Raw genomic sequence first — 21,797 nt, forward strand, 5'->3', positions numbered from 1 at the left:
TACCCTCAGACTGCAGACAATAGCACCCATCGATCTACCAACTCGATATAGTTTTACAGAGAAGGTTTTCCTCATGGACAAAAGTATCTCAAACAAAAGGAAATCCTAGAATGATGCAGCACAGAAAGAGGCCATTCAGCCCATCATGGCAGAGCTGGCTCCTTCAAAGAGCTATTCAATTAGTCCCACTCCCCAGAGCTCTGCAATTTTTTTCTTTTCAAGTATTTATCCAATTTGAAAGTCACTAATTGAATTGGGTTCCTCTGCGCTTTTGGCCAGTGCATTCTGATCGTAACAACTCACAGTGCAATGTAAATTCTCTTCATCTCACCTCTAGTTCTTTTTACCGATTATCTTAAATCTGAGTCCTCTGGTTACCAACCTCTCAATTTCTACTTTTAACAAACTCCTTCACAATAGCATAACAGAACAAAAGTAAATTAAAATGCATCAGCACATCTTGTAATTACTTTTGATTTCTGGCAGGTGACCTGTTGTTGAAACTTTATTTATTGGTGTTGAAATTGCTTTGTGATATCATCCATTTCTTGGTATGTTGCAGTAATGTAAACTGTCTTGTCGCTAACTCCAAAGTCTTGGCTTTGAGTAAACTCACCGATGGAATGTTGATCATCCCTTGCGTGAAGAAACCCTTTGTAACACTGCCTCTCATCAGTTTAAACTTGTGCCTTGCAGTCACATTTTCTTTGAACTCGTGCCCTGTAATTTCCTCCTTCTATATTTTTTATATCCCTCTGTGCGGCCCGTCATTCAGGACTGATAAGTCCCATCATCTTTTCTCTTGAATCAATCTTCTGACTCGAGGGACCAGCCAGGTTTTTCTGCTTTGCACACATTGTCCACTATCTCACTTGAGCCTTGGCAACCAGAACTGGACCCAGTGCTCAAGGTAGGAACTGATCAGAGCTCAGATCAGATAAGAACATAAGAAATAGAAGCAAGAGTAGACCATTCGGCCCCTCAAGCGTCCTGCACCATTCAGTAAGATCTTCAGCCTCAACCCCACTTTCCATCTGTTTCCATATCCCTTGATTCTCTTGGCATCCAAAAACCTATTGCTCTTAGTCTTAAATATACTTGATGGCTGAATATTTACATCCTCTGGGGTAGAGAATTCCAATTATTCACAATCCTCTTAGTGAAGAAATTTCTCCTCGTCTTAGTCCAAAATGACTGACCCCTGTAGCCAAAAACTGTGATCTAGACTCCCCAGCCAGGGCAAATAACCTCACGCCATCTAAGAATGATATGCTTGGATTTATATATTTCAATGAGATCACTTCCTATTCTTCTAAACCCTAGAGAACATAAGCCTTTTTCTATTCATCTCCTCTCATAGGAAAACTCTTTCATCCCAGAAATCGGAGATTCCTGTTGAGTTAAATCACACATTTCTCGCGAACAATCTCTACTTTTCTGACTTTAAAGCTGTTTTGAGTTTTGAAAATTCCTAACCATGTTTTCAGATCCCTCCAAGGCCTTGTCCGCTCTCTATCTCTATAACCTCCTGCAGCCACAAACACTCCCAAGATCTTGGTGTTCCTCTGATTCCGGCCTCTTGAGCATCCCTGATTTTACTTGCTCTGTCATCATAGCTCTGGAATTCTCTTCCAAAACCATTCGATCCCTCTCTCCTTTAAAACGTTCCTTAGAAACTGTGGGAGTTTTTACTACCTTAAAGGCTCAATTTTTTTGTTTGTGCCTTGTCAGTACCCAACACTGATAATCATTTTCGTCATCCTCGATTTCTGTTTTTTTATCCTTCATTCCTTCATGGGATGTGGGTGTCGCTGAGAAGTCCAGCATTTGTTGCCCATCCCTAATTGCCCTCGAACTGAGTGGCCTCCTGGGCCACTTCAGAGGGCAGGTAAGAGTCAACCTCATTGCCGTGGATCTGGAGCCACAGGTGGGCCAGGCCGGGTAAGGACAGCAAATTTCCTTCCCAAAAGGGCATTAGTGAGCCAGATGGGCTTTTTCACCAATCGGTGATAGAGCCGTCACGGTCACCGTTACCGAGACTAGCTTTATATTCCAGATTTATTCATGGAATTTAAATCCCGCCCGCTGCCGTGGTGGGATTTGAACCCATGTATCCAGAGGATTAGCCTGGGGGGTCTCTGGGTTACTAGTCCGGTGACATTACTGCTACCTCACCATCTCCTGCACTCTTATGATTTTCAGCTTCTTTCTTGCTCTTGTGGTACTGAAATAATGTTTTCGCTGTTGCCTTCAGCTTCTGCTGCTTTGTTCTCTCCAGGGCACTCTTCATGCCTTTGATCAGCGTTTGACCTAAATTTTGCAGACCCATCTTGTCTCGGTGAGCCCTCTCTTTTCATTCTCCCTGCTGGCCTGGTGGAGCTTCATTTTACTTCTTTCCGTTCAATTACTGAGGGCAAGACAATGGCAGCACTTTCAGAAAGCCTTCAAAGCCATGAAGCCCTTTGATAAGCAGAAGAAGCCGTTTCTATTGGCATAAGGGCCTGTAACCAGAGGCAACATCAAGAGAAATCTTTACACGCAGCAAGATATGATCTGGAGCACACGGCCTGGAAGGGCGGTGGGAGCGGATTCAATAGTAACTTTCGAAAGGGAGTTAGATAAATAGATGAGAGATAAGAATAGATTTTTTTTAAATGCAGGTTATTATGGGGAAAGGATGTGGGGGAGGTGGTAGGGAAGTGGAACTAATTGGATAGCTGTTTCAGAGAGCCAACACACAGACAATGGGCCGAATGGCCCCCTCTTTGCTGTAAGATTCTACGGTTTTGAGAGGATCATGGGAACGCAATGACCAGATTGCACGGTCACCATGATGGGTTTACAGAGATGTTCTCCAGTATTGACGTGGACGTCAGAATTGTTGATGGAGAAAGTAGATGCAAGTGTGACAAAAATATGATGGTAGGGAGTGAGGTGGCGTAGACCAGCCGTGTAACTTACGTAAGGTTTTAAGTATATCAATAGATTAAAGATGCAGAAGCGATGCTTGCAAAGCCTAATGATGATTAGGTGAGAAAGGAACAAAGCAGAATTTATATTCCCAAGTTCCATAGGAATTTGACGGTTTTCTGAAGAGTTTGCATTTGTAATGAATTATTAAAAGCACAGCTTTGATTGAGTTCCATCTCTGATAGCTCTTCTGTCTCTTCCTGTATGTTAGTGCCAATCTGTCTAAGGCTGCCTGGGGAACGCTGGAGAAAAATGGCTTTCAACTGATGATCCGCTCATATGAACTGGGAGTCCTGTACCTGCCCAAGGCTTTTGTAAGTTCATTCTGTTAAGCTGTTTGTCCACTGGTCTTTTAAATTATCGCGGGACTAAATATAGCTGATTTGAACCATCTTTCCAGGTTTCAGTTGCAGTTTAACAAACTGGCTCCCCTTTTCTTTATATTTTGTGTTTTTCTTTTCAACCACAAATTCCCATCTCCTCACCTGAAGGCACTGACCAATTTTAAGATACCCCTCCAGAAGGCACTGCACTGCTTGGCCAAGTGGCCATTTATTGTGAGTGAAACCAGAAGGTTTCACTCATGTTGATGGGGCAAGTTGACCAGGCAGAACGAGGGGGGAAGGGGTCACATGGCTCAGTGGGCAGCACTCTTGCCTCTGAATCAGCAGGTTACAGGTTCCAGCCCCACTCTAGAAATCTGAGGTCAAAATCTAGGCTGATACTCCCCAATGCAGTGCTGAGGGAGTGCCGCATTGTCGGAGGTGCCATCTTTCGTGTGAGACGTTGAACCAAATCCTCATCTGTGCCCCCAGGGTAGGTACCAAAGACCAGACGGCCACTGTTTCAAAGAAGAGCAGTGCTGTTATCACGGTGTCCTGGCCAGTATTTAACCTACTGCCAACACCACTAAAAAGAGAAACAAATTGATCTGGTTGTTATCTCATTGCTGTTTGTGGGAGCTTGCTGTGTGCGAATTGGCTGCCTCGATGGCCTGGATCTTCTGAGCAGCAGCAGTGATTGTCAGATCGTCGCCGCGCGTGTAAGTTCCCAGACTCGACCCCGCTGCGTATTCCTACCTGAGTCTTCCGATCCCAGCTTTCGCAGGAATACGCAGCACACGGTTCCCTCAGAGAACTCTGCCGGAGAGAAGTAGAGACAGGGGAAGACCGGACGCACAAAAAATAAAAATATAGAGGGACTGGAGAAGGTTCAAAGAAAGGATTTATGAGCATGACCCCAGAACTGAGGTTATAGTTATAACCAACAGACCGGGGCTCTTTCCTCTAGAAAAGAGAAGACTGAGGGTGTGACTTGATAGAGGACTTTAAACTTATGATAGGATTTGATAAGATAGACATAGGGAAATTATTCCCACTTGTGGGGGATACCAGAACTAGCCATAAGTGAAAGAGATGGTCACCAGTAAACCCAATTGGAAATTCAGGAGAAACTTTGTCGCCACAGAATGGCTAGATTGTGGAACTCGCTACCACATGGGGTGGTTGAGACGAATAGTATAGATGTGTGTATTTAAGGGGAAACTAGATAAGCGCATGAGGGAGAAAAGAATAGAAAGACCTGTTGATGGGGTGAGATGAAGTAGAGTGGGAGGTGGCTCATATGCCAGTTGGTCGTAATTTTTTTAAAAACAATTTTTATACTGAAAGCTAGAAAAAATACTTCTTAGTTACAGTTCCGATGGAGATTGTTTCCAAGGGACCTTAAGGAAAAAACAACCTTCAAAATGCTGTTGCTCGTTTTGCTGAGGGATGAATGAGAAAGAGCTCTCAGTTCCCCACAGCAAGAGTGGAGACCCTTTTTTGTAATGAATGTTCTTGGCTCACCACAGTTCGTAGGTTCTTCTGCTTATCTGTCAGTGCAGCTCCTCCAAGTGTTACCTCAAGCTGCAGCTGTCAAGCTGCATCGTATCCTGTGCCTGATCGGGGTTAGATGCTTTTGTGTCTGCAGAAGATACCTCAATTGTCAGATCATCCGGAGTTTGGTTCCGCTCCTATTGTTACAGTATCGTTGGAGACCGAGGAGGAGGATGGGTGGGGGGGCAAATTTTGCTTTAAGAGAAGGATGAATTCCGACACCGCCCCCCCAACTTTTTGTATTCAGAATGTTTCATTTTGAAGCAATATTCTATGATTTTTATGTCAGCCGCCAGCCTTGGCTTGGTGGATAGCATTCTCCCCTGTCTGAGTCAGAAGTTCATAAGTTCAAAAGCCCCCTCGCACCCCTTCCCAGAGACTAGAGCCCAGCTACAGTGACGTAGTCATAATGTCACTGGACTAGTAACCCAGAGGTTCAGGCTAATGATCTGGGGACCTGGGTTCAAATCCCACCTTGGCAGCCGATGGAATTTAAATTCAGTTAATAAAATCCGAAATTGAAAGCCGGTCTCGGTAACGGCCACCCTGAAACTATCATCAATTGTCGTAAAAACCCATCTGGTTCACTAATGCCCTTTAGCGAAGGAAATCTGCCATCCTTATCTGCTCTGGCCTACATGTGACTCCAGACCCACAGCAATGTGGTTGACTCCTAACTGTCCTCTGAAATGGCCTAGCCAGCCACTCGGTTTAAGGGCAATTAGGGATGGGGAACAAATGCTGGCCTTGCCAGCGACAGCCACATCCCATCAAAGAATTTTAAAAATCTAAGCTCACACTTCCCAGGCAATACTGAGTGAGTGCTGCACTGTCAGACGTGCCGCCTTCCTAGATGCAACATCAAACCGAGGCCCTATCTGCCTTCTCAGATGGATGTAAAAGATCCCGTGGCACTCTTTTGAAGTACAGCAGGGGGACCCCAGTGTGCTGAGTGCGATGGAACACTGTCCACTTACCTGGCTAGATGCATCTCCCAACAACACTCGAGAGTGGACACCATCCAGGACAAAGCAGCCAGCTTCATTGGCAGCCCATCCACCACCTTAAACATTCACTCCCTCCAACATGGTGACTGCAGGGCAGCACATCGCCAAGGCTTCAACAGCACCTCCCAAACTCCTGACCTCTACCACCACCCACTAGAAGGACAAGGGCACACGGTAATACCACCACCCTTAAGTTCCCCTCCAAGTCGCACACCATCCAGGTTTGGAACTATAATTGCCGTTCCTTTATTGTTACTGAGGCTAAATCCTTGAACTCCATATCCAATAACACTGGGAGTACCTTCACTTAAAGTATAAAACTCTTAGCTTGACAGGGTAGATACTGACAGGCTGTTTCTCCTGACTGGACAGACAAAATTTTCAGGATAAGGCGTCAGCCGTTTAGGACTGAGATGGGGAGAAATTTCTTCAGTTGGAGGGTTGTGAATCCTTGGAATTTTCTACTTCAGAGGGCTGTAGATGGTCAGTCGATAAATATTCAAGCCTAAGGTCAAAGATCATTAAGGTGCCAAAGAAATCAAGGGATATGGGGATATGGTGGGAAAGTGGTGTCAGGGAGAATTGTGCCATGGGTGTGCTTGTGTTTTGATTCCTTGGAGCCTAAGTAAGCGATGGTATTAGTGAAGGTTTTCGAAGGTAATCTCAAAAAAAAAATGTTCATAACGTAAATGAGATGATATAAGCCATTAAAAAAAAACATTGTGGCTGAGAGACGGGTAAATGTGATAACTAAATCAGCCACTAAACTAATGAATAACAACGACAAATAAAGAAGGCTTTATTCACCAGGAGTGAGTGTTTGAACTGCACGAGGACCAATGTAACGCTGAACACTGGCCAGCATGTATAAAACCAGCAGCTCTTGCTTCACACTCACACACCTTTTCCTTTGCACAGAGTTTAAGACGGAGATTTGGATTTTCCGGCCCCGCCCCTTGTGGGGGGTGGGAGGGGCTGGGTTCTGTGGGGGCCCGGCCAAAAGCCTGTTGACCGTCGGTGGGACCGGACCATGTCGGCAGCGAGCGGGGGCTGGGAAACCCCGCCCTGAGAAGGCAGGTCCTACGCCACATCTACCAGCGGCTGCCAGCTCAGAGCAGGGCAAGGCAAAAGTGCTGACTGCAAAACGGAGAGAGGGGGAGCAGAAATAAAACACAGGGATTACCTGTGAGGTGAAACATGTATTCTCTTAACCTTTACTCAGAAAGTTCCACCTTCCAGAAACATTAACGCCTGAAGTCTTTACCTCAAAGTTGTTTTATCCTAATATATTTTTCAATTTGTCTGATCTTACACCCTCTTGACCACAGCAATGCCTCTGACCACCCGTAAGCCCAGCTCAGTGTGGAGTCAGTCAGAATCATATTGAACGACGGAGCAGGCTCGCGGTGTGACAACTCCTGCTCCTAATCCACATGTTCTTAACATGTCCTCGGTCTAGGACAGACCGAGTAAGGAAAGCAGGTTTCCTAGAGGACGTTAGTGAACCAGTTGGGCTTTTACAACAATCCGACAACTCGATGGTCACTTTTACCGACACCTGATTTTTTTTTTAAAATGTAAATTTCCAGATTTTTTTGTTTTTTTAACCGAGTTCAGTTTCTCAAACTACCACAGCGAGATTTGAACCCACATTTTTCGGGCCATTGGCCCAGCTTTGGGATCACTGAAATGGCGTAAGCACCGCACGAGCCCGTTCCTGTTTTAACGTGAACCAATGTGTGACACTCCCAACAGAAGAGTCCCTCCTGCTGATTCTGTAGATTTGTGGCCAGGACTTAAAATGGCAGCCTGGTCATCTCTGAAAGGGATCAGTGTTAAACAATGAAGCCTGTGGCTCGCGAAATCTTTTTTAAAAGCGGAGCGTCATTTCTCTGAATTGCTACCAGGTCCAGATCATGAGGTTTCCAACACGTGATGCCGGTGGAGTGGTCTTTACATACGAACATACGAACAAGGAGCAGGAGTAGGCCATTCAGCCCCTTGAACCTGCTCCGCCATTTGGTAAGGTCATGGCTGACCTGATGGTAACCTGAAATCTGCATCCCGCCTACCCCCGATAACCTATCACCCCCCTTGCTTACCAAGAATCTATCCACCTCTGCCTTAGAAGTATTCAAAGGCTCTGCTTCCACCACCTTTTCAGGAAGAGAGATCCAAAGGCTCACCACTTTCTGAGTGAAAAGACTTTGCCTCATCTCCGTTTTAACTGGACGATCCCTTATTTTTAAAATATCAATTTAATGAAGCCTTGGTATTCGTCTGAGACCTCTGACTTACTGAGGGAGATGAGTAGAGCTAGTATAATATCTAGTCCCAGATTTGTGCTCGGATCGAAATCTTGGTCCATTTTGACAGTTTGCCTGCCATTGGCAACACAGCTTTCTCTAGCCCTGAAACTTAAATGGGTGACTCGGAGCACGCTGACTAGAACCAATTAAAGTGGCTATCACTGGGGGAGAGGGTCCCTGACCGAGAGCAGGCAATGGAAGACTTATGCGGCTTTGCCTTGCAAATTAAGATGGCGAACGTAGCCTTGATTAGAGAGGTGGGAACGAAAATCATTGGCCGTCGTCTTCATGGGGATAGTGAACGTAATCACCATGTGGGGGTTGCCTCTGCTTTCCTGCAACGTAAACTCTACCGCTCAACGAAAGTGCCCTCTTATCTTTCCGCCTTGCTTCACAGGAAGCTTGACAACGGTTTTTAACCCAAAGGCCCCAGCGGGTTTGAAACATCCTCAACGCTGTGGGTAAAACACAGGCACTACCAATTTGGAGCAAATTAAGCCATTTCTTGCATTTCAGACTTGAAGCTTGTTTTTCCCATTGTTCTCAAAGGAAACTTCACCTCATTGAATGGGACACTTTTTTCACCTCCGGCATCCCAACACGTTTTCTAAAAAAAAACTAGGAGGTTTTAAATGAGAAAAGGAGAGCTTTGATTCCTCAGATGAGGAAAGGTCGCTCTGCATCAATCCACCCCGCGCTACCACTGTGATTGTTACCTGTCTTTGCAAAGCCCAGTCATTTACAAGGGGGTGTTTGATGTTTAAGATATTGTGGCATGAGTTCATGGCTTGCTGTTAAATCTTTATTCTCTTCATGGTCAATCTCCCAGTGGCGTTAAGAAACTATACCCCAAAAAATTGCAAGACTTGCATTGATATAGCACCCTTTCACGGTCTTAATGTCCCCCCGAAGGCCTGAATTTCGTGCTGTCCCGTTGGCAGGCTTATAGGTGGAGGGGGGTGAGGGTGAGTGAGCATGAACTAGCACAAATGGGCTTCCCGCAGGGCTCCTGCTCACCCCAATCTTTCAGCGATTTTATATTGGGGCATTGGACAGGCCGCCCTTGCCCCAGTTTCCTGTCCAACCTCAATTTTTAGGCAGGTGGGAGGATTTACTTGGCGTGGGGGGAAGACCGAAAATGACCAGGTTTTGCCCTCAGGTGGGAAGGAGGTGGGGGGGGTGTCTCCGTCAGAAACCCCTTTCTATCTTTGTGTGCCCCCCCACCCCCACTTAAAGTCCCTCCCCCTGGCGCCCCAATCGCCCACTTTCCACATCCCCGAGCCTTCCCTGTCCTCCCCACTCTGAGACCCCGACAACTAACCTTTCTGTCCAGTCCAGGGGCTCAGGCTGCGTCTTCTTCATGAAGTTCCTCTTCTGTCCACTGCAGCAGCTCCTTAAGGCGGGACTTACACCCAAATGAGGCGCAGAAGCCCTGTCTGCCGTCAATCGACGCTCGTTCGAGCGTGAAATGGCTCCGCCCACCGACCCGCCATCCGAAATATCCCGGCCCAAGTGTTTTACGGCCAGCGAGAATGTAGTCACTGTCATCATGTAAAGGACCGAAGATTTAGTAATTCAGAATGATGCGGTGAATTCCCTGTGACTGATTGAGTGTCAGACACTGATCGCTAGTTTGTCTACACGAATCAATTGTCTTTGTCAAACCTGGGAGGGAAATATATGAGCGTACGGATGAACAAATTAGGAGCAGGAGTAGGCCACTCGGCCCCTCGAGCCTGCTCCGCCATTCAATAAGATCATGGCTGATCCAATTTTAACCTCGACTCCACATTCCCGCCTACCCTGATAACCTTTCACCCCCTTGTTTATCAAGAACCTGTCTACCTCTGCCTTAAATATATTCAAGGACTCGGCCTCCACCACCTTTTGAGGAAGAGAATTCTAAAGTCTCACAACCCTCTGAGAGAAATTTTTTCCCCCCCTCATCTCTGTCCTAAATAGGTGGCCCTTTGAAACAGTGACCCTGAGTTCTAGATTCTTCCACAAGAAGAAACCTTTCCACATCCATCCTGTCAAGACCCCTCACGATCTTCTCCATTACAAACAAGTCGCCTCTTACTCTTCTAAACTCCAGCAGATACAAGCCTAGCCTATCCTTATAAAACATCCCGCCCATTCCAGGTATTGGTCTGGTAAACTTTATTATCCAATAAATCCAGGCTGACCAGCTCCAAGGGATTACGGGGAAGCAAGATTGACATCGGGAATGGTTGTGTGCTCTACATATTTCAGCAGCTCCCACTCCTGACCATGGAAGGCCTCCAATATTTGGAGCCTGTCTGCCATTCTTAATTGGACGGCGAGCATGCCCTCTGGCCTCTCAATGGCTAATCGAACAAAATTCATAATGGGTGTGGCCCACCATAAGGGGTCAGAACCTGGAAGTAATCTCGATATTAGGGATCGTCGGAATTAGGAAGGCCAAATGGAGCGTTGGCCATTATTGCAAGGGGAATGGAGTATAAAATTAGGGAAGTTATGCTGCAACAGCAAAGGGCATTGGTGGGACCACATTTAGAATACTGTGTCCAGTTCTGGTCTTCCTGCTTAAGGAGGGATATATTTGATTTGAAAACAGTTCAGAGAAGGTTCACCTTGCTGATCCCCAGGATGAAGGGATTGTCTTCTGAGGAGAGGTTGAGCAGGTTGGGCCTGTACTCATTGAAATTTAGAGGAAGGAGATGGTGATCTTATTGAAACATACAAGATTCCGAAGGGACTTGACAGGCTGGATGCTGAGAGGTTGTTTCCCCTCTTGGGGAATCTGGAACTAGGGGGTCCCAGTTTAAAAAAAAGGGTACACCCATTTAAGAAGGAGATGAGGAGGAATTTCTTCTCTGAGGGTCATTAACCTTTGGAATTCTCTTCCCCGAGAGCAATGGGGGCTGGGTCATTTGAGTATATTCAAGATTGAGTTCGACAGATTTTTGACTCCCTTGTCGATCAATGGTGGGGGAGGTGCTCAGTAAAGTGGAGTTGCAGCCACGATCAGATCTTATTGAATGACAGAGCAGGCTTGAGGGGCCGAATGGCCTCTTCCTGCTCCTAATTCTTATGATCCTGAACCCAAAATAAAAACCCTGCCCATTAACTCCGCTCCTCCATGCACAGGTGCTGCCCGACCTGCTGAGTATTTTCCAGCCTGTCCTTATATGATTTTGTATTTTGTAATTATTTGACCAAATATTTTCGGAACAAATTTATTCTTTTGCTGCTGTTGTGTATTTTATCTCCAGATGTGTGTGTGTGTGTGGAAAATGAATGATAAAAAATACAAGGAGGGTTGTTATGGTTGTAGGAAAGTGCTGCTGATGGGCTGCAGGAAGATCAGTGAAGACATGGTTAACTGTCCATTGCCTGTTGCCACTTCATATCATTGTCTGTCTTAATCACCAGGGGATAGAAACTGGTCGATTCTCAGTACACCAAGGTCGATTGTCAGACTGCAAAGTATCAGAGATGTCATTCCCCATCCCATATGACCTCCCCCCACAACGTTACAGCAGTAAAGGTAGGTGATGGATAACTGTGCCTTCAGCCATCTAGGCTGCAAGCCCACCTACCCTCCCAATATCTCCCCACCTCTCTCTCCTCCTTTAAGACGCTCCTTAAAACCTATCTCTTCCGCCAAATATTTGCTGAACTGTCCTAATATCGCTGTACATTGATGGTGGCAGATTTTGTGTCAGAATATGATCCTGTAAAGTGCCTCGAGGTCTTTACAAAGAAGGAAAGAAAGTCCTTGCATGTATGTGGCGCCTTTCACAACCGCCAGATATCTCCAAGCATTTTCTAGATGGTGAAGTACTTTAGAAGGGTGCTCGCTTTGTAATGTAGGAAACATGGTGCCAACTTGCAAGCAGCAAACTCCTACAAACAGCAATGTGATAATAACTAGATAATCTGAAATTAATGATGGTGGTTGTAGGATAAATACTGGCCAGGACACCAGGCTGTTAGTAACTCTTTCGAGTACAAACACGTTTCCATCTGTTTCAGATGAAGTTAGATTGTTTCATAGTTTGCCATTGTGAGATTTGAACTCTTGATCTTGGGGTTACAAGCCCAGTACCATAACCACTTGGCTACTTAGGCCAAGCAGAACTCCCCTGGTCAGTAAGATCATGGCTGATCTTCTCTCTTAAGTCTGCACGTTCTCACCCGATCCTCATACCCCTTGATTCTCTTTGTGTCCAAAAATCTATCCATCTCAGCCTTGAATGTACTCGATGACTGAGCATCCATGGCTCACTGCGGTAGGGAATTCCAAAGATTCACAACCCCTTGAGTGAAGACATTCCTAAATGGCCGACCCCTTACTCAGAGCCTGTGACCCTGTGTTCTAGATTGCCCAGCCAGAGGAGCAGCCCACCCACCCAGCACCTAAACTGGGAGTGGGACTTGAACCCCACAACCTTCTGAACCAGAGTGTGCTGCCAATTCATCCAAAAGGACACAGGGCAGGTCAGTCAGTGCTTGTTCCCGGAAGGAGCAGTACTCTGGGCACGTGACAGGAACATAAATCGGGGAATAAAAGTCACACTGTTTTGTAACTAATTAATTACCGTGATTAGTCAAGAACTGCATTATCGTTGTGTTATGCAGCCACATCACCAGAATGGTAGAAGACAAACTATCAAATCACGGGGGAAGGCCATTTGGCCCATCATGCCTGTGCCACCTTTTCGAGTTATCCAATTAGTCCTACTCACTCCCCACCCCCTTTCCCCACAGCTCTGCAAATGGTTCCATTTATCCAGTTCCCTTCCGAAAGTTACGATTGAATCTGCTTCCACTGTCCTTTCAGGTAATACATTCCAGATCATAGCTTCTCGCTGCATAAAAAGAAACCTTCTGTTCTCTCCACCCTTGGATGGACCTTAGTCATTTTCTTGCCCAAGAAAGATTTGCATTTATATAGCAACTTTAACAACCACAGGACATCCCAAAATGCTTTACAATTAATGAAGTACATTTGCAATGTAGTCACTGCTGTAAAGTAGGAAATGTGATAGCCAAATTTCACCCAGCAAACTCCCAAGACAGCAATCAAATAATGACCAAGTAATCTACTTTTTGTAATGTAGATTGAGGGATAAATATTGGCCAGGACACCAAGGAGAGATCACCTGCACTTCTTCAAAATAGTGCCATGGGGTTTTTAAAGAACACTTGAGAAGACAGACAAGGCCTTGGTTTATAATCTCATCTTCTTATTTTTATTAATTTTTCAATCATGGGATGTGGGCTTCGCTGGCTGGGCCAGCATTTATTGCCCATCCCTAATTGCCCTTGAGAAGGAGGTGGTGAGCTGCTTTCTTGAACCACTGCAGTCCATGTGGTGTAGGTCCACCCACAGTGCTGTTAGGGAGAGAGTTCCAGGATTTTGACCCAGCAACAGTGAAGGAACAGTGATATCTTTCCAAGTCAGGATGGTGAGTGACTTGGAGGGGAAGTTCCAGGTGGTGGTGTTCCCATCTATCTGCTACCCTTGTCCTTCTAGATGGTGGAGGTTGTGGGTTTGGAAGGTGCTGTCTGAGAAGCATTGATGAGTTTCTGCAGTGCGTCTTGTAGATGGTACACACTGCTGCTACTGTGCATCGGTGGTGGAGGAAGTGAATGTTCGGGTATGTGGTGCCAATCAAGCGGGGCTGCTTTGTCCTTGACGGTGCCAAGCTTCTTGAGTGTTGTGGGAGCTGCACTCATCCAGGCAAGTGGGGAGTATTCCATCACCCTCCTGACATGTACCTTGTAGATGGTGGACAGGCTTTAGGGAGTCAGGAGATGAGATACTCGCCGTTAATTTCCCAGCGTCTGACCTGCACTTGTAACCACAGTATTTATATGGCTAGTCCAGTTCAATTTCTGGCTCTTGTTAACACCTTCTGACAATCCAGCATTCCCTTACTAGTGGAATGTCAGTCTTCATTTCTGTGCTTATATCCTGGAGGGGGACTTGAATCCACAATCTTCTGAATCAGAGGCAAGTTCAGTATGTTCCCATGTCCCTCTAACCCAACATTTGTCCAAGGCTCTGCTCACTCCAAAATCAAAGTGTAATTTTGTTTTAACATTGAACACTGCTTGCAGCCAGTGTCAGTGATGAGAGATATCTCTTTACACATTACTGTATAGAAAAATACACATTCTGAAATGATCAAAAGGCTTCAGTGTGAATTAAATGCAACAGTTGACACACTGTCGGTTTAGAGAGGTATAATTTGACTGTGAAAGTGAATGAACACACTAGAATAGAGGAAACTCGTCCATTCATAATGTATTTTAACTGATGCTGAACATCCTTAATGTCAAAAAAAAACAGAATTACCTGGAAAAACTCAGCAGGTCTGGCAGCATCGGTGGAGAAGAAAAGAGTTGACGTTTCGAGTCCTCATGACCCTTCGACAGAACGTTCTGTCGAAGGGTCATGAGGACTCGAAACGTCAACTCTTTTCTTCTCCACCGATGCTGCCAGACCTGCTGAGTTTTTCCAGGTAATTCTGTTTTTGTTTTGGATTTCCAGCATCCGCAGTTTTTTTGTTTTTATCCTTAATGTCATCCCTCAAATTAATTGGTATTCGGCAAAAAGCAATGTTTTTTAAGAGTTGGCATTTACAAATCGAATCATTCACAGCTGGAGCATAATTTTTTTTAAATCTTTCTTTATATAGATATAAACTTTTAAAAATCGCCTCTTCACAGTCTTTTCATGTTTCTAAGTGCAGCTTTTTTTAAAAAATAGGTCTTGTTTTGAATAGTGCAGGAAGATCTCCTGAGGTAGTTGGCTGGGTAGTAAATGCTGGCCTGGACAGCAACACCCACATCCTGTAAATGAATAAAAGTAACGCTTACTAGTGGATTTGCATGCCCTGATTTGAACTCGGCTGGGCCTGGGTAGCATTGGCGATAATACTTAGAGGGGGAAATAAAACTTTAAAATGATCTTGTCCCCCTCCAAGCGATAAGCCATCTTGAGTTGAAAATATATCGGCCGTTCCTTCACTGTCGCTGGGTCAAAATCCTGGAACTCCCTCCCTAAGGGGGACTTAGGGAGTGGGTGTACCTACACCACATAGACTGCAGCGGCTCAAGAAGGCAGCTCACCAACAGCTTCTCAAGGGCAATTAGATGTGGGCAATAAGTGCCAGTCTTGCCAGCAAGGCCCTCCCCCCATGAAAGAATTTAAAAAACACAATAGCAGCTGGAATCCAAGGATCAAATGACTAGAATACGGACTAGGGTTGTATTTTCTGGTTAAGGGCCGATTTGATTGAAATTTTCAAAATCTTAAGGGGAACGAGTAGAGTAGATCGCTGGTCGGGGAGTCTAAGACTAGGGGACAGAGCCGAAGAAGAGTCCGGTCTTCCAGGAGTGAAATTGGGAAACACCTCTACAGGCAAAAGGTGGTAAAAGTTTGGAACTCTGCCTTGCCAATGAGAGGCCTCCTACTGGCCTGTGCCCCCTCTCAAATGAGCTGCAGGAGCAACTGGTTCCTTTTTATTTATGAACCCTACTTTTAATCACCACGCAGCTGTTTTTATTTCCTATTTGTTATTTCCCTTGATCTGTTATTTACCCAAAGCTTTGAATTAAAGACTTGTCGAAGAGCAATGACGCCCTTTCCTTTTCCTTTACAAAAAGATTTTTTTTTTTGTTTCGAATGTATTCACATTGGAAGGTGAGACCTCCCCTCTTGGGCTGGTGGTGATCACGCCTTAGCTTCCCTGGCCATGCCCGTGAAAAGAACAACTTGCATTTATATAGCGCCTTTGCAGCCAACTGAGAACTTTTTGAAGAGTAGTCGCTGTTGTGACCTAGGAAACGTGGCAGCCAGTTTGCGCACAGCAAGATCCCGCAAACGGCAATGTAACAACAACCGGGTCATTTTCAGCGATTGGAAAGCAGAAGGGATGCTGCGGATGCTGGAAATCTGACATAAAAACTGAAAGTGCTGGAAATACCCAGCAGGTCCAGGCAGCCTCTGTGGAGAGAGAAACAGAGTTAGCGTTTCGGGTTGAAAACCTTTCATCTGTCCACAGACCCTGCCTGATCTGCTGAACCTTTCCAGCATTTTCTAGTTTTATTTCCAATAGAAACAAAGTTTTGCTTATTTGGGTGTTTCTTGCCTAATAGGTTGGATTAAAGAGCCCAGCATGAATGTGTACAAAAATCAGTCGGGCATCGAGAGGCCGACTTTCCATTACTCAAAAAGCCAAAATACTGCGGATGCTGGAAGTGTGAAATAAAAACAGGAAACGCCGGAAACGCTCAGCGGGTCTGACAGCATCAGCGGACGCTCTCCTACTAACTGCGTTTCCCTCTCCACGGAGGCCGTCAGACCCGCTGAGTGGTTTCCGGCATTTTCTGGTTTTATTTCCGTTTAGTCGGCGTGGCGGAATTCTCTATTTTTGAAAGAGTTCCACTGCGTCTTTCCGATTGGCCGGACTGGCAGGAAATCGCTCATTAATAATGCATGGGCGAGTAGCTCTCCGGGTCACATGGCGGGCGGGGAGCTGATTCGTCCTCAGCTCCCCCCCCCCCCCCCGCCATTACCTAATGGGGGTCAAAGGTCTGGGCACCATATTTAAACACCACCCGAGCGCACATATTTCACTCTCTCCAGCCCAGCTGCCTCCTAGGAGACCTGTGGAGATGTCACACAGCAGATGAAGAAGACGGCAGCGCCAAGGTTGAGGCATTAATAAGAGGAGCTAACATTTCAGGTCAACGACCTTTCACCAGGGCCAGTAATATTTCGCAGTGTCGGTTGAGGGATAAATATTGGCCAGGACGCTGGGGAGCGCTCTCCTGATTTTCTTCGGGATTTTTTTTCACATCCGCCTGAGGCCCACCTCAGTTGGTATCGCTTTCGTTTCTGAGTCGGAAGGCTGTGCGTTCGAGTCCGGCTGCAGAGACACAAAAATCGAGGCTGACATTCCCAATGCAGTACTGAGCGAGTGCTGCACTGCCGGAATGCAACGTTAAAGAGGGCCTGCTGCCCTTTCAGGTGGATGTAAAGTATCCCATGGTGCTGTTTTGAGGAAGAGCAGGGGAGTTACCCCCAGTGCCCTGGCCCATATTTATCCTTCAGTCAACATCACAAAAAAAAGATTAACTGGTCATTTATCTCTGCTGTTTGTGGGATCTTGCTGTGTGTAAACTAGCAGTCCAGTTTCCTACATTATGACAGTGCCTACTCTTCAAGAAGTACTTCATTGACCATAAGGCACTTCGGGGCATCCGGAGGTTGTGAAAGGCGCTATGTAAATGCAATTCTTTCCAGGAGCTCAAATTGAATTATGAAGCGAGCTTATGTAAACAAGGTTTGTATATCCTGGAATATAGAAGGTTGAGGGATGATTTGATTGAGGTTGTTGGGATTCTGAAAGGAATTGATAGGGTAAATATAGAGAAACATTTCCCACTGGGGGAGGGTCCAGGACAACAAAACATAACCTTAAAATCAGTCAGGTTATTCGGGAGAGAAATCAGGAAGTCATCTTCACACAAAGAGTGGGAGAAATGTGGAACTCTCTGTCTCCCGAATAGCAGTAGGTGCTAGCTTAATGAATAATTTTAAATCTGAGATCAATATGTTTTTGTGTATTAAGGGATGTGGGGACAGACGGGCATATGGAGTTAGGTCACAGATTAGCATGATCTCATTTAATGGCAAAACAGACTTGAGGAGCTGAATGGCTTCCTGTCCTATTGTTCCTAAGTCTCTCTTCATAGCTGTGGTTTTCTGTCACCCCAGTGAATGTCAACTCCCCATGGTTCCGATGTTCTATCCATTATAAGGGCTCACCAAAACTGCAAACAGTACTCTGCATTTTCATATGCTGTTTTGTTAATTCAATTGAAGGATGTGGGCATCGTTGACTAGGCCAGCATTTGTTACCCGTCTCTAATTGCCTTTGAGAAGGTGGTGGTGTGCCACCTTCAATCGTTGCAGTCCCTGTGGTGTAGGTACACCCACAGCGCTGTCAGGGAGGGAGTTCCAGGATTTTGACCCAGCGATAGTGAAGGAACGGCGATATATTTCCAAATCAGGATGGTGTGGGACTTGGAGGGGAACTTGCAGCTTCTGGTGTTCCCCTGCATCTGCTGCCCTTGCCCTTCGAGGTGGTAAAAGTTGTGGGCTTGGGAAGTGTTACTGAAGGAGCCTTGGTGAGCTGCTGCAGAATGGCTTGTAGATGGTACGTACACACTGCTGCCACTGTTTGTCGCTGGTGGAGGGACTGTTGGTCACATGGGCTGTTTTGTCCTGATGGTGTTGAGCTTCTTGAGTGTTGTAGGAGCTGCACTCATCCAGGCAAGTGGGGAGTATTCCATCACACTCCTGACTTGTGCCTTGTAGATGGTGGACAGGCTTTGGGGAGTCAGGAGGTTATTTGTTCGCCACAGAATTTCCAGCCTCTGACCTGCTCTTGTAACCACAGTATTTATATGGCTAGTCCATTAAAGTCCTTGGTCAATGGGAATCCCCAGGATGTTGATAATGGGGCTATCAGTGATGGTAATGCCATTGAATGGCAAGGGGCGATGTTTAGATTCTCCCTTGTTGTGGATGGTCATTACATGGCTCTTAAGAGGCAAGTGATATTTGTGCCACGTAATCATCTGAATGTTGTCCAAGTCATACTGCACATGGACATGGACTGGTTCAATATCTGAGGAGTTGCGAATGGTACTGAGCTCTATACGAATATCCCCACTTCTGACCGTACGATGGAAGGAAGGTCATTGTTGAAGCATCTGAAGATGGTTTGGTCTAGGACACTACCCTGAGGAACTCCGCATCGGAGTCCTGCGACTGAGATGACTGACCTCCAACAACCACAACCATCTTCCTTTGTGCTCGGTATGACTCCAACCAGTGGAGAGTTTTCCCCCTGATTTCCATTTGCTTCAATAACGCCAGAGCTCCTTCATGCCACAATAGTCCAAATGCTGCCTTGATATCAAGGGCAGCCACTTTCACCTCACCTCTTGAATTCAACTCTTTTGTCCATGTTTGGACCAAGGCTTCAATGAGGTCTAGAGCTGAGTGGCCCTGGTAGAACCCAAGACCTTGTACTTATTTCTGGATGAAAACAGAGCGATATTTTTAAAGTAAAACATTCTTATAAGGTAACAAATGAAATTTAGGTGATTATTATGAAATATATATTATAAATGGAATGATCTTAACGCCTTTACTGCTTTGAGTCAGACACACAACTGGAGTGACGTCAATCAGAATTCCTGTTGGCATAACGGCAACCAATGGATGATATTTATGTTAAAATTAGACCCACCTGCCAAAAACGTCCCATCTTCCAAACGGTTTGAGAGTCTGACCTTTTGTAGTAATTATAATAATCAGTGTTCCTGTAGGCCAGGATCTTATGGCCCCTCCCACCCAGCGGGATATTACAGTCCCACCGAACCGAATGGAGATTTAAATGGCTCACCACAGCCGCCAGGTAGAGACACGCTGCGGCAGGACCCTAAATTCCTGGCCATAGTCTTCAGATGCACTGATTGGTTTATGGCGTCAATTATCACAAGTTTGACAACCGCTTGGTTCTCTATAGCAGAATTGATGCGCCTGCTCTGTCTTTGTGTTGCTCATCCCTCTTTTTTAATGAATCTATCTTATTACTGCCCCTTCTAACTTCTGCCACATGCCCCACCACTCACTTTTACTACCCCCTCACACTTCTCTCACTGCTCCATCCTTTCACCCAATCATTTCTCTCCCCTCTTTCTCTCTTAATCATCTCTCTCTCTTTCCATCTCTCTCTTTGGCTTCTTCCCCACTCCCTCGATCACCTATTTCTCACCTCCTGTCCACCCCCTCTGCCCCAACTCTACCACTGCTCTTCCTTCTCACCTCTTGTTCCTCTCATTCACTTTCCCCCTCCCCCTGTCATACCCCTCTCTCACTTCCTATCTCTCCCCTCTCCCCATTTCCCTTTTTCTCTCTCTCTCTCGTCCCTCACTCAGTTCCTTCCTCACCCTCCCAATCCCTTTCCCCTCTCCACTCACTCCTCATCCTCCTTTTTCTCACTGTCTGCCCCCTTCTCCCTTAAGGTTGCAGGCAATTGGATCGGGGAGGAGTTATGACCCGCTCTGTTTCAACTGCTCCCTATCCTTCCCTGGGACTGGCTTCCGCAAGTTAAAATTGAGGTCGGTGTCTAATTTGAAAAATCAAATCAAATCATCACTTAGGAATGGTAGTTAACGTGGATAAAGGTGGACAGGATTGGCTTCCGTTTAAACAAAGCATCGGCAGCTATTGTGTGGTGATGCAGCTTAACGGCCCATTCATTCACTAAATGACAAAGAAATTACACGCTTCAGGCTCCAATAATTACAACTATTAATGACTGAAGAACCGTACACATGTGTCTTAATGGAGATTAGTTTTGTCACACACATGCCTTGGCTAGAATTAAAGAAATATGACTTATTCATTGAAGTGTCTGCTGCTGTCGGATGTAGTCGTGAAGGAGATGGAAACAGTGGGAGAAAATGTCTGATGGAGTCGTTACAGCACAGGAGTCCATTCCTCCCATCGAGTTCCTTCCGGCTCTCTGTTGAACAATGCAGTTAGTCCCATTTCTCCGCTCTATCTCCGTACCCCTGCACATCCATTTCTCTCAAATGCTCGTCCAATTGCCTTTTGAAATCATTCATTGGCTGATCTGTGAATCCAGCAACTGTCTCATTCCACTGCCAACCTCATCCTAGCCTAACACCTGTTAACCCCAGCCTCAACATTCCCCACAACAACTCACCCCTCCCCCAACCCTGATCTCACCCCACCCCACTCTCAAATCAACTCAGCCCCACCCACCGTCAGCCCACACTAACCCAGTCCACTCCATCCCATCCTGCTGTTGTATTATAAAAATTCCATCTGGTTCACTGATGTCCTTCCTCTAAGGGATGGAAATGCTCTGTCCTTGCACGGTCTGGCCTATATGTGACTCCAATCTCACACCAACATGGTTAAACCTTAACTACCCTCTGAAGTGGCCCAGTTGTATTTAAACAGAAAGGTAACCAGCACCACCTTATTGGGACAGTTGGGACTGGGCAATGAGTGACGGTGTTGTGGGTGCTTTGACAGGATACTTTTCTTGTATTTAACATTAAAAAATCAGTATTCTTTCCCTACCGATTGTCCAAAAGATAACTCAGTGTACAAGACAACCTGAAGCCATGTATCCTAGGTGAACAATAGGCCTGTGCTCTATTTTATTGTTTCTTTACTCTGTTGCTGTGAATAATTTTAGCTTTATATACACAAGAGAGCACTGTGACCTGTCCAAATGTCTCAGTAAATTGGTCACATATCCGTGAAACGCTCCTCTCCAAAAATATACTTTATTCATAAAATCTCTAAAAGTACGTTACATAGACCGTTCAAAGTTGACATTACAGAAGGCGCAAAACCAAATTGGTTTCTTCCATTGCTGTATGTTGCTCATTATGTTTAGCAGTACAGCTCACAATGCTCACTACATGTCAAACATACATCCCGAGGGGTTTTACCTAGTTTCCAGTATACCATGACTGAGAAGCTTTAGACAGTGGCCCCACTGCGTGGCTCATCCAAGCTT

At 45.7% G+C, this 21,797-nt stretch overlaps 1 protein-coding gene across 6 annotated transcripts in view; it reads left to right on the forward strand.

Annotated features, from left to right (window-relative positions):
* tdp1 (tyrosyl-DNA phosphodiesterase 1) overlaps positions 1-21,797 on the forward strand; it is a 127,604-nt gene that overhangs the window by 99,959 nt on the left and 5,848 nt on the right. For 4 of the 6 annotated variants that reach the window (XM_041213845.1, XM_041213848.1, XM_041213846.1 and 1 more), the window contains exons 14-15: positions 3,182-3,284; positions 11,581-11,695. In XM_041213845.1, coding sequence (XP_041069779.1) covers positions 3,182-3,284; positions 11,581-11,695 — 218 coding nt within the window. Of the gene's footprint in view, positions 1-3,181; positions 3,285-11,580; positions 11,696-12,918; positions 12,992-21,797 lie in introns of all 6 variants that reach the window. The other 2 variants (XM_041213849.1, XM_041213850.1) reach the window with 2 other exon arrangements.

Source organism: Carcharodon carcharias, chromosome 20, assembly GCF_017639515.1.
Source record: "Carcharodon carcharias isolate sCarCar2 chromosome 20, sCarCar2.pri, whole genome shotgun sequence".
Taxonomy (NCBI): domain Eukaryota; kingdom Metazoa; phylum Chordata; class Chondrichthyes; order Lamniformes; family Lamnidae; genus Carcharodon; species Carcharodon carcharias.